At 39.4% G+C, this 13,365-nt stretch overlaps 1 protein-coding gene across 1 annotated transcript in view; it reads right to left on the bottom strand.

Annotated features, from left to right (window-relative positions):
- Window positions 1-127: 127 nt before the first annotated feature.
- Window positions 128-13,365, bottom strand: part of mgat5b (alpha-1,6-mannosylglycoprotein 6-beta-N-acetylglucosaminyltransferase B) — a 96,738-nt gene continuing 83,500 nt past the window's right edge. Inside the window, exons 11-17 of the mRNA XM_015049355.1 lie at window positions 11,797-11,802; window positions 8,559-8,714; window positions 8,279-8,425; window positions 7,889-8,005; window positions 4,561-4,635; window positions 2,982-3,265; window positions 128-906 (exon numbers count right to left, since the gene is read on the bottom strand). Coding sequence (XP_014904841.1) covers window positions 708-906; window positions 2,982-3,265; window positions 4,561-4,635; window positions 7,889-8,005; window positions 8,279-8,425; window positions 8,559-8,714; window positions 11,797-11,802 — 984 coding nt within the window. The 3' untranslated portion in view covers window positions 128-707. The remainder of the gene's footprint in view (window positions 907-2,981; window positions 3,266-4,560; window positions 4,636-7,888; window positions 8,006-8,278; window positions 8,426-8,558; window positions 8,715-11,796; window positions 11,803-13,365) is intronic.

Raw genomic sequence — 13,365 nt, forward strand, 5'->3', positions numbered from 1 at the left:
ATGCCTCTAAGGTCTAAATCTCTGTGCAGACCTTTCTGTGAACTCTGGATGTTTTCTGTGTGCGTGTTTGGAATTTAAAGAGAAAAGTGAGGAATGCGAGCAATATAAACCATCTCAAAACTTTGAACCGTTCTGATTCTTTTTTTTTTTATTATTATCTTTATTTATGATTTTTCCATCACAAAGTCCAAAGACCTTCTTAAAAATCCAGCTGAGAGATATGAAGGCTTATTTATTGAAAAATAATCTTGTGAGCTGCCCTGTGTGTTTGTCCTTTCTTCTCAGAGAGAATAATCGCCGATGCCGCCTCAGAATGAGGGCGCAGTCTGAAAAATATCCATCAGTGCAAAGAAGGGTCGAACAGAACGAGAGATGAGCTGTGCGTCCATCATCCTCTGTCTGAGTGCAGCGTGGAGGTCGGACACTGACCTGAGGTTGCCATCTCCATGACAACTCCATCGTGGAGTGAGACCGTATGCCCAATATTATGGAGGTGAAGCTTCAGGATAAAATATTTGATGTGTCTTCACTGTGCGGGTAACGTGAAAGTTTACTGGCTTGAGGTGTGATTGCCGTCAGTCGCCCCCTGCGGCGACCGCGGCCCTCACACCAACGATTCATTAAACCATCCGGCAGCAGTTCAAGGTCAAGCTCTTTAGCTTCCCTCTTTAAATCCAAGTCTTTTGTTTTTGTGTTGCTCCCCATCATTATAAGCAGTCTCTGCAAAGAGCCACCTGCCCTCGAAGGAAGTCCCTGCAGGGGCAGAGGCGTCTGTATTTAGGAGAGTGGCCCGCGCAGCTGAACAGCAACGGCTCCCTCTGAAGGCTGCACTCCCGACGCATCACGGAGAACGCCGGGAGGATGTGGTTGATCTCCGAGTCCACCACCTCGCACTGCACCTCCAACCTGAGGGGCAAAACACCAGAGCGCACGTCTGAACACAGGAGGAAGCTACAAGTGAGGGGCTGTAAGCACAAAAAGTATACTTAAAAAAATGTGATTATGCTGTTTCACTAATCAAATCTCTGCCTTTGCCGTGTAGATGTACTACTTGGTAGGCTGATTGAGGAGTAGAAAGTCAAGTTGGGCTTATAATTATTATGGGTGAAAAGCAAACGAGTTAGAAAAATGTAGCTTCCTGGGTGTCAACAGGCGCCTTGTTTCTTAAACACACTTCTGAGTTGATTGTTTAAAAAATATGCGTCGTTTATTTCTAGTGAAAACTCAGAACAATAGCTATAAATCTCATACAAGTTAGATGAAAACATAAAATGTATTTATACTGATCTTACAAGTTCAAAAAGTGGTCAAAAAATCTCCCGTCGTCACACCGGAGATTCGACAAAAAAAAAAAAAAAACTCTCCTGAGGTATTCTTAATCTAATTAATAGCAGGATCTAAAAGTTACCAAAGTAATCCTAACTATTTTGGTTCCAAAATAACTTAAGTATATTTAAACTGCCTAAAGAAAAACTAAAGTAATAGAAGTTATGATTTGCAAAAATTGAGCATAAACGGCCACAAAAACAATATTGCAGTGTTTAACAATGACATCATTCTTTCCTGTTTTTCTAATATTATTCATCTGTACTTTGAAGTACAAGTTTATTTAGAGAAAATAAAAAAAATAAAAAATACTCACTATTATCACATTACAAATGCAATGGAACGACATTATTTAGGAGGAGGAAATTAACCGAGCGTCGAGAATGAAGAGCAGAGCAGAAGGTAAACAAATACTGGAGCATGAAATAATCCCAGAAAGCTGAGGAACTGAGCTGCTGTCTGCAGGGAGACGTTAGGAGAAGAGAGTCACACTCCGAGTTTTCCATCCCCTTCTGATGGAAAATTCCTAAAAACTTTTATGTTTGCTTACTAAAATGATTCTGAGCCGACATGCGACTGTAGAAATTCGGATCCTTAACTCACTCCGACTCAGTCGAAGCTTCATGGATGTCCTGATCAAGATTTGTTTGATTCGATGCTAATCTGAGCCATTTCACGTTTCTCGCTGATGCCGTTTTCTGATTTGAAAGTACATTCAGTGAAACCAGAAGCTGAGTATATGCGTCAGAGAGCATTTCATCAGCATTGGTGCTGGACTCGCTCAGAGGTTTTATTCGTTATACTGCAATTTTCTCTAAATGTTTGTACGGTAACCCAACAAGAGTTTCTTCAGAACAGCCTCAAAGTGATAATTTTATTTAGTTAAAAAGCTGCTATAATGTTTCTGACAACACATCCATGAAAACAGTCATAGCTTTGTTTCTACAGCTGACTCAACATTCTTAAATAAACTCACGTCTTGCTCATTCATAACAGATTGTTGACGTCATAGGCTAACACTAGAAAGCTTTCATACGTCTCTTTGTTAAACGACTCATTGATTATTCAGCACCTGAAGCGTTTCCACATGATGGTGTGCTCACAACTCTTACAGCAATTATTGTCACCTTGTATTTTTTTTAATGGCTTGAAAGGATGCAGACGGACAGGAAGCAGCAGCAGCAGCCAAATCAGTCTCTGATTCACTGTGAACCCCATTTAAATGAGTGAACAGCACGTTAAAAAACAGATTCTTGAGACTGAAAAAGGAATGTTTATGGCTTTAGATGTATCTGATCTGAACAAAATGTGGCCAAAAATAGCAGGTTAAACAGGTGAAAAATGTTAAGGGTTTAGTAAGAGACATTTTCCCTTTGTAGACTTAATTTGTCTACTTAATTTGTCTACAAATTAAGTAGACAAATTAATTTAATTGTCTATGAAGGTGAAACATATTTCACCTTCATACCGAGGTGAAATATGTTTATATTGGAATAACTTTGTTACAAAAAATGTAATGTGTTGATCTGGACTCCGATCCGAAACATGAGATTCGACTGGGACATAAAAATGCTGCTGACTTATAGAGGATGAAGGCAGTTTTGTGCTTTAAACAGTTAAGTTCCTGTGCTCCAGTATAATGTGTCCACTCCTACCCCCGCAGAGCCTCCTTGTTGTTGACGAAGCGGAAGTGAGCGGGTTCGCAGATGAAGCCAGCTGACTGGCAGGCCTCAACACAAGACTGGCCCTCCTGAGACACCAGCAGTCGGAGAGAGCTGAGAGGAGGCCAAGCCGCGGGAGCCGTCACGTTGGACGCCCAGCCAAGGGCCGTGGAGTTGGGCAGGGGCACAAACAGAGGTCTGATTACCCGGCTGCCACTGGCTGATCCCAGTCTGGAGAAATTGGCTGGAATGAAGGGAGGCTCTGGCACACAGAAGTCCTAGAAAAAAAAAAAGAATAGAATCAAATTAGTTGTGGTGTGAAGCTTCAAACTAGTAGAAGAAGACCTTATATAAGTGATTTACTGTCTCTACAAGACTGGCTTATTCCTCTGTGGAGCCAGAAAATGCTTTTCTCCTCAGTGATACGGGCCTTTTGTGTGCTGCTTTATAGCTTCTGCTGCTCTAACAGAACAGTTATGGTTACATCTAGGACATTAACAGCTTTGCTGTAAGCTGCTGTTTCCCACCTTGAAAAGCATTATTTATTATTACTACACATAATGAACTGAGGATTAGATAAGGAGGAGCAGCAGATGCAGAGCTCGGCATAAACTGCCCAGAGGCACAGCAAGGTGAAGTTGATTACTAATGCCCCTGATGGGTCCAAACTCATTAAATCCGTTAAACACAACCATCACCATTTACACAACTTGTAAAAGGTTACACATTTACTTGTGGGGTAAAAACAGGTTTATGTTTTTTTTTTGACAGATCTCAGTGAGATGAAAGGAAAACAAACTGTGTTTCAACAGGTGTGACAAATATACGTTTGTTCAATGCTCTGCAAATGTATTTGCACCTTTTAAACCTTATCAAAGTTTGTCCAGTTACAATTGTGGCTAGGGGTTAAGTCTGATTACATCGATTTTAACGTGTTAAAACTGTGAACACAATCACTGTTTTTTTTTATTTTTTAAATCAGTTTCCAAAGCGGAGCATTTGCATTCGCTTTCCTTGTATTTCTGTAAATCCAACGTACAAGAGACGACAAAGCTGCTTCTGTTTCAAAATACGATCGGATGCGACGCTGGAAGAGACCGTTATTGTCCAACTTGTCCAAAAAGATTGGAGTTGGTCTATTACTGAAGAAAAAATACCATCTCAATGCAAAACATGCTGCTGCAAGACCAGACAATCCTCATGCTAATGTCACAGTCCACATTTATAAAGGTGTATTTTTTCTAACGAAGTTAAACCAACAAAACACTTGAAAGTTGAATAAATATATTATTTGAAGGTTAAATCACCAAAATAACAGATTAAAAACATGTTAAGTATTAAAAATGTTCTAGTTGAGCTCACATGTCTCAATAATTCAGCAGCAAAAAGGATTTTTGAATTGAAATAAAGAAAATTATTACATCAAAATACGGTTAGTTGCAATTAGAATCATAAATTTTAATACAGTCCCACCGTCACTTAAAATGTAAGGTGATGAAGACATAAGAATTATTTTGTAAAATAGATTTTTTGCTAATAAGCTCATTGCAAACAGTGGCTGAGTGGATCTTACCTGATTCTGTATGTAGGCGTGAACTCTCTCCAGCATCCCCTCACATGTGTACTCATAAGGCAAGTAGGGCTCAACCTGGAAACCGCAAGCAAACGCATCCAACCGGAGGTTTATTTTCATGACGTTTTGCCAACATTAACATATACTTTTGTTTTGATTTTCATTGTTCACACTAATTGCCGCGAATTGCCTCCTCTTCTTGTTAATTTCAGCGGATGAATGTTTCCATTGTCAGGTTCTGCAAAGTCTAATCACAGTGTGTCACTGCGTTGAAATTCATTACGCTTTATTTGCATACCAATAGATCAGCCCATGCTGTGAAGTACAAGTTTTATAACTAACACACACTTTTGATTGGCCTAATTAGCTGTGTGCTTGAAAGACGATATATCACTGGTGTTCCTTTTTATGTCTAACTCACGCTGACGGACTGCCACAAAGCCGGATGAACGTAAAACAGCCAAAACTGGAAAATTATGTTGATTACGCTGGATCTTAGAGATGTTTTTAGGCCTGCATTATGGACGAAAATACTCGAGCACCATCCAAAAAAAAAAAAAAAAAGACAGACAAAGACACTATTGCTCAAAATGTTCCTCTGAAAGTGCAATAAAAATGTTCTAAGAGCCAAACGGGGAACCAATGAAATGGTCAGCTGATTGGTATAGAAAAATGATCAAAAATGTGTGAAAAGCAAGCAAGAAAAAAACCTTACAAAGACATAACAGACACAAAGAATGCAAGGAAAAACAATTGACAGAAAAAAAGATAAAAAGACGAAACAATAAAAAGTCAAAAGGATAAAATGAAAGAGAAGATAAAAAGAAAGGAACAAGAAAGAAAGAATGGGAAAAAGAAAGAAAGGAACGAAAAGGATTTATTGGAATATAAGAATCTGTCGGCCGGCCAGAGATTGCTTTGGCCTGCCTGACTGAGCATGAACCTCTACATCTCACAGCGTGTGTGTGAGCTTACGTGCGCGTCTTCACGCTAATGGCTGTAATGTGTAGGTAAGGCCCTGTGTCAGCTGTGTGTGTGTGTGCACGGGGATATCATCTGAATGTGGGTGTGTTTGCTGAGGCGTTGTGCCTCCACTGAAGGGTGAAGTGGTCCATCAGCTCTTTCTCAGAGGAGATGGAGACAGCGCCGTCAGCTAGTGCTGCAGAACTCAAGCTTGTCTGACAACACAGACAAGATGGAGCAGTGGGATCATCCACACACCCACACACACACACGCACGCACACAGGCGTGCTACATCATAGATGTCACCTTTTGTTTAATTTCCATGCCGACTTGATCTAGTCTGCTGACTTTACAAAACGGTTAAAGGGGCATGCAGACAGCCGTCTTCCTGTTGTTTCGCTTCATGCAGGATGGACTGGCTGGCTTGGACTGGTACTGATACGACTGTATGTCAGTGGAGAGAATGCGTTATTGTGGAAAAAAAAAAGACAATAAATGTGCCTATCTGTGTATTAAAATGGGTTCTGCAGAATTACTGGCTGCCCCGCCAGAGTTCCACTACATGACAGAAAATGAGTTCAGGAGGTCTGGGAGAAAGCAGGACTGACTTCTCAGATGTTTTTAAGTTGTTTAAGCTGCTCAGAAAAACTTTGTGTTTGGGTGAAACTAGCTAACCATCCACAAAGGAAGTGCAGGAAGTGGACTGAACTGAGCAGAACCAAATGAAAGACAAGTGGCGCAACGATAAAGTCCGAGAATAAAAGATGTAGTAACATCAGAAGAAAGTCATAACATTATGACTTTATTCTTGTACAATGTTATTCTCTTAGTATTTTATTAGTCCGTCATAATAACTAGAGATGAAAGAAGGAATCATGTGCTGACCGAAAGGGGACAATTTTCAGCCAGATTAATAATCGAACAGTTAGAAATTAAAAATCCAACGTTTTCTGATCAGTGAAAACATCAGACATAAGGGCTTACAGAAAACACAATATTTCATGTGTTTATGGGATGTCAGTGCAGGAAAACGGCTAATAATTATATTATTTGTGCCATTACTCCTGCGAACAGATGTCCTATTATCACCGTCTAATTTCATTAACACCGTTTGAAGCAGCAAGTGGTGTCTGTGAACGTCTCACGATCTCCAACCACCTCTGATAGGCTCACAGCAGGCAGGTCAGCACAACACTTACAGAAGGATTCATTAACACTGGAAACTGACAGAGCTGAGATAGCAACGGCATTTATAGATTCTGCAGAAACGTCAGGTGTAAGCGCGCCTACGTTTGGGCGTTGACCGCCTTAAATTCTGTCACGGATAAATATAAAAAGCAACAGAAGAATAAAAAGACAGTGATAGCAGTTTGTTTTGCGCTGATGTTGATCCATTATATTAGCAAAATAATCAAATCAGGAGTGGACCTGATCAAGTCTAAGTGTTTTCAATGAGGTTTTCATAACGTTTTATGTGTTTTTTCCCCCCCCAACTCTTGGCCTGGCTCAAAGCTCAAAGCAGGAAGCAACCAGTTTATTGATGCCGGACACAAACAAACAGGCAGAAGTTTCAGTGTAGCACTGGAACCTGCTGGGTGATCACATATTGATTGATTACAACAGTATAAAACAGCAAGTCTTTTATTAAGGTGATTCAGTTTGTAAGACATGTTTATTCACCGTTACTTAAAGTTCGTACCGGTTTTCAGTTTTAATGAGAGCTAAAAGCTTTTGAGAATCCCCCAAACTTCATTTCCATCTGTGTTCGTTTTCCCATTTCTTTCTATTTTTGTTCTCATCCTCTCCGCTTGTGTTTGTGCTTTCTAGAAAGATTTAATCTACCCAGCTGACTCCTTAATTAACCTTTCTGCTGCTCCTGGCAGTCGCTGGCATTCTCTTATTCTCTATCAGCTCTGCATTTCTCGCACTCTGTAATAGCCATCTGCTTCCTACACGCAGAAATAACTAAGGCTCTGGAGAACCCCAGGGTTGTAAAGCTTGGCTGCTGTTGTGTCAAAGTTTAGGAACCGTTAAGCAAAGTTTAAAGGAGGCAGATAAGGCCTTGTGCTTTATTTACAGACTTTCAAGAGAGAGAGAGAAAAAAAATGCAGCGATTTTTATATTACTTTGAACATCACAGAGTAAAAATGTGCTATTGCGTTATTAGCTGGGCAACAATTTATTTTACAGTTATATAATAGGATGTTTGTCAGACAGACATTTCTATTAAATATCAGAGCTGAGTGTGAAGATGAAAGCAGTCATGTTCAGACGTTTAAAAAACGTTTGAGCGTCAGAGATGGAAAGGGATTTAAAAGTTGTTTAATATTTTTTCTTTCTCGTCTTTGGCGAGTCTGACAGTACCTTAGTCCTCATGATTTCCTTGACAGCAGAATCGAACTCGAGGGAGTTGTTGTAGTCGACTGTCATGACGTACGGCCTGCCTATGTACTCCTCTGCATACGGGTGCTGGGAGAAAACCTTCAGGAAATGCAGACGCAGGGTGTTAAACGTTTTAATTTACCTTATCTGCCACTTGTGATCACGAGAAAAGCTGTAAATGCATTGAAAAAACAACATTTTGCAAAAAAAAAAATACACAGAGCATATTTGAAGTTCTCACAGCTGACTCATAAAATATAAATTGCAAGCAGGTATTTGAAATAATCTGATGAAAAACGAAGGATTTTAAATCATGGCCCTGGAAAGTCCTAACTTCTGTCTGAAAGGAAGAGCAAAGCCTAATGAGGTTACCTCTCTAGATGTAGGTTTTCCTCTGAAGAACTCATGATTCAGTGAACTGTGGGGTGGCTGGAACTTTGGCTGCAGGAAAATGCAACCATTGGCTATTGCTTCAAGAGGGGCGGGACCTTCGTACGGAAACCCAAAACCAATGAAGAGCTGGAAAAAAAACAACATTAATATGCTTGTAACCCAAGAATAAACAACTGCATCTATTTCTAAGGTTTGTGAATTAATAGAAAGGTTGTGACGGGTGAGAATTTGTCAAATCAGAGCTGCTCCAGTTGCTTGCCTTGGCCTTACGGAGAAGCTGCTGCAGCTCGTGTTGGGGCAGCAGACCGTGGTTCTTCACAAAGGCCGGGACCTCCGGTGGTCTCTGGGTCTCGTAGTACACCGTCCCATGGACCTCCATGTACTTATGAAGGATTTCCAGGAAACTGTCTTTGCCCTGCTGGATAAAAAGACAGGAAACAAAGACGGGAGATATCATGGATTAGACATGAAGGCAGGAGGCTGGATGAAAAAGAAAAAGAACCCACCTCTGAGGACAGTATGATTAAAGAGTTTGAGAGCAAGTAAACTGTGCCGAGTCTGTTTTCTTTTATCTTTGTGCAAGCTGTCTCCGTGTGTCAGCTTCTGTCTGGATATGTCAGCTTCCCTCCACATCTAACACTATATTTACTCTCTAGATGCATCTTAAAGAAGACGCTACTGTGATGTGGAGGCAACTCGTGTTCACATGATCATATTTACAGATCCAGCAGAGAGAGAAAAACCCAGATTTCTCCAACTCTGAGGTGGAACAAATTAAGAGCAGCTTTCTCTTTTTTCGAGTGACACAGACACATACCTGCTTTCAGTAAAATCTTTCTCCTGGTTAGGACTCAATTTCTTTCATGGGATTTCTATTTGTGTAATTGGACTTGCTTACAGTGTGATTTAAGTGCAGTAAGTAGATAAGTATCAGACGTCTTGTTTAAAATCTTCTCATGGACGTCTAACAGTTAAACTGAGAAAACAGCCAATTCACAATAAATGAATATATCTAGACGTTTATGCATGAATCCAAACATTTTTTTTTTTGTATATCAATACGACAACAACCCTTTGGTGTCATGAATCAGTGTTTTAGATTTCTTTTGCGTCTGTTTATTACACTTAAACGTTTAAGATCATAAAACTCATTTCGTTCATAAAAGCTGGCAAAGCATTTCAACAACTGTGCCGCTGAATTGTGTTAAAAACAATTATTTCTTATCGTTTAAATTTTTTTTAATCATTTTTTTTATTTTTCCAAAATTCTCAGTCTGAGATTTTGGTACTGCAGTAAAAGATTCATTTATTTTAAACATGTCCTATCAGAGTTCATTTCAATAATTAGGGTTTTTAACGAAGCATGACATAGGGTGCGTTCACACTGCAGCCTGAAGTGACCCAATTCCAATTTTTTTACGTAATGCGACCTGTATCCGATCTTTTCATGGCAGTGTGAACAGCACAGGTCGGATTCTTTTTCGAATGTGTCCCATATCCGATACGTATCGGATTCAAATGCGACCTAACGTCCAGGTCGCATTCATCCGAACTGAACGTCACTGATTCTCAACAAATCTCACTATTCTGCGTCCTGATAAGCGCAAGTGGGAAGAAAAACAACAACCATGACGGACAATATGAGCATTAAGTTGTTAATATGCTGCTCCGGCCGGACAACAACTTATAATATGCAAGCTAAGCTCCACCGTTAGCCTCCATGTTTACTTCCGCAAACACTGAGCACTTCTTCTTTTTATGGCGGTTGGCAGAACACTGAGAACGCTGACGCTATGGCGCCCTCTACTGCGCATGCGGGACACTTTCAGGTCGTTTGGCCGTTTACACTGCAGAGCGCATACAGGTCGCATTTACTGGCAGTGTGAACAACCCGGCAAAAACATTGGAATTGCCAAAAAATCGGAATTGAGTGACTTCAGGCTGCAGTGTGAACGCACCATAGATTGCAGAAATCCTCGGATTAAGAGTTAGGATCTGATATTTTTTTCATGTTCTGCTCACCACCAGTTGTGTACACATCCTTACTTATCAGTCCAAAGAAACAAATTCATCATGTTCTGTGTCTGAACACCAGAACGGCACACTTTAAAGGCATCAATTAAATACAGAACCTACAACAACCAGCAACAGTCAGTTAACAACCAAAACGTAACCATGAAAACGGAGTGCAACCCAGACCATTAAATTGATCTGCCAGCTGGTATTAAGCAGCTTACTATATCCCTCTGTTGTGTGGCGCTCCCCCTCCTCTCCTCTGCAGCGAAGTAACTAGAGTGATCAATAGTTTCCTCTGTGAGGATTTTCCCAGCCAATTAGGAGATTTGCTCAAGCGCTAAGTGCTGCAGACAATAGCGATGAACTTGGTAGTGAAACAGAGGCATGTAAGGGTGCAGATTTCTTAACTTCATGTAGTATTTCTCTCCCTAAGTGTGTGCATGTGAGCATGAATCAGGAACGGGACGAATACAGAGCAAGTCCAAATAGACAGGTGTTTGTCCCTCATGTTTTAAATCTATTTCCTTAAGATGGAGCTTCAGGAAGAAGCTTGAAGGACTTTGGTCTGTTTAGTTCAGATTGCAGGGCATATTAAGGTGGATAAATGGAAACTTGATGCTTAACAGATCACCAGAAGACACACGTCTCATCTGAGTAAAGTCACCTGACCTGACATGCATCTGTTTTTGACAGTGCAAGTGGAAAACCTACGCATGCACAGGAAGAAATGGAAAATAAAACAAACTTAACCTCAACACTCTTTTTATTCAAGGCAATAATGCTTGCCTTGAAGAAATGCTTGCACAATCATTGTGCAGCGTAAAAAAAAGATACATTCTGTAGTTTTTGAAAATGTGATTTATCTCATCTCAGTACAATGATGATGATGATCAACAAACTTGCACTTCCTTTGAAAAACTGGTTTTATCATCAGTCGCTTTCTGTCAGACAATAAAAAGCTTAGAATTTTAAATAATACCAAATATTACTGTGACTGAATAATCCAGTTAATTTCACAGCTAAGTATTTCCAACTCCCTTTTGCTCAGCATTAATATTTTATAGTCAGTTATTTTCAGTAGTGCAGGACAGAGGGACGGTATGACAGAAATGGAGTAACAGGTGAGAAATATATTTGTAGTCACACAGTTCGGCAGATTAAACCATATTTTGAACAAATATTTTCTGTTGTAATTACCTATAATTACCTGTGCTTGACATTTAAGTTCTTTGCAATAGTACTCACAACAGTATTAACAACAACAACGTTTTTTGTTGGGACTTCATATAGTAAACCAATAAATATTTGTGCATAATTAGGAGCTAGAACCAAAATCAAATATAGTTTTCAAAGTTTTGTTTCTTTACAAAAATCTAAAAGGTGTTCAGGATGACAACTTTGATTTCATAAATATAGGCTACATAGTGTTGATAAATTATATATAGCTTTACAAAAAAAAACAAAAGAAACACTTGACTTACCTGAAGCTAATCAGCATCCAGTCAGGTTCAATAGTCCACAGCAGAGGACAGAACAAAACAGAAGAAAAGAAATTCAGAAAATATTTGCAGCTAACAAAAAAGATGGAGCTAAAAATAATGAAACAAATGCTTTCGTCGACACACTCACAGGTAAAGCATTGCACATTTTCAGGACCTTATGATCTTTTATACGAACAGATATGTTGGACTCACAGTGGACTGACTGACAGGAGGCAGTAAACAATGTCTTCATAATTATTTTAAGAATGAAGGCGCCGCAGTGCTCCGTCTACTTAATGTGGATGAGGAAGCAGGCGGCTTCTAGAGGAAAATCGTCTGCAAATTAAAGATGCACACTTGAGCATATAAAAGCCCCATGAAGCCGAACTGTAATGACACTAACAGTGGGATGTGTAAAACGCTGTCAACGTTTTCTTGTCATAACACAGCAGGAGGCAAGTTGCAGTACTGCATACTAGTACTTAATAAATGTATTATTTGTGGAAAAAATAATCCATTAAAACGACCTTCTCATTTACTGTGTAGTATAAACAGTGGGTATTTCCTACTATATAATGTACGTCTTGAAAAGATGAATTTTTTAAAGTCAAACTATTGAACTTCAGAACAAAGTTACTGCTTTGGCCTGTAAGCTCATTCAGAAGATGTTTTCCATCTCAACTCCTCTTCTGGTTAAATAAGTGTTACAAAAATATTGAATTTGTTTCAAAAGTACCTCCAACTGTGGAGGAAAAGGGAAAACCTGCAGTCATTTCAGGTAATGAACCATTTACTTCTTTAAATGGAAATCCCTGTATGCCACAATCTGTGCTGTAATTGCATCTTTTTCTTTTTTTTACTCGTTTTTAGATAAACACATTTATGATCCACATCCATTTGACAGCCAGAGGTGACCCTGTTTAGATGCTTGTTGGCACAAATGTTGAACTGATAAAACACATGCCAACAACTCCATGCATTTAAGAATCTGGTAAAGAAAACATAAACACAAAATCAACATCAAAGTTTGGAAGCGGCAACATCATGGTGAAGCTCCACCAGATGAACCAAGACATTATTGATAAAAATCTGCTGCAGACTTCCAGGACAATAATAATAAATATGAAATGAGAATGCATGTATTGGCAAGACAACAATTTTACACAAACAACAAATAAAAGTCTCAAGAACATAAAGCTGCTTATAAGGTTTGAATCCTGCATGAAAAAGTAAAACTTAAGAGTTCACAGAATGGAGTAGAAGAATTTAGAAGTTTCTCCAAAGAGTCCTGAAGCTTCCATCACCAGCAAAGGTTTTTGTACAAAGTAATGCATACATTTTAAAGAAGCAATTTTCAAAAACCTTAACGGGGCGATAAACGCTAAAGCACCGTTCTTTACTTGCCTGTATATCAGGTTATGTCACCAGTTCAGCAGAGATGCTAAAATATGGATTGTTAAGAATCATGGAGGTTGTGAACAAATTTAACCCTTTCATGCATGAATTATGATCCTTTGTATCAGGATTTTTTTCCCTTTTTTTTTTGCCTTTCTTAAGGCATAAAAAAAG

The sequence above is a fragment of the Poecilia latipinna genome, unplaced genomic scaffold, assembly GCF_001443285.1.
Source record: "Poecilia latipinna isolate Pla-1442-1.1 unplaced genomic scaffold, P_latipinna-1.0 Scaffold942, whole genome shotgun sequence".
NCBI lineage: Eukaryota > Metazoa > Chordata > Actinopteri > Cyprinodontiformes > Poeciliidae > Poecilia > Poecilia latipinna.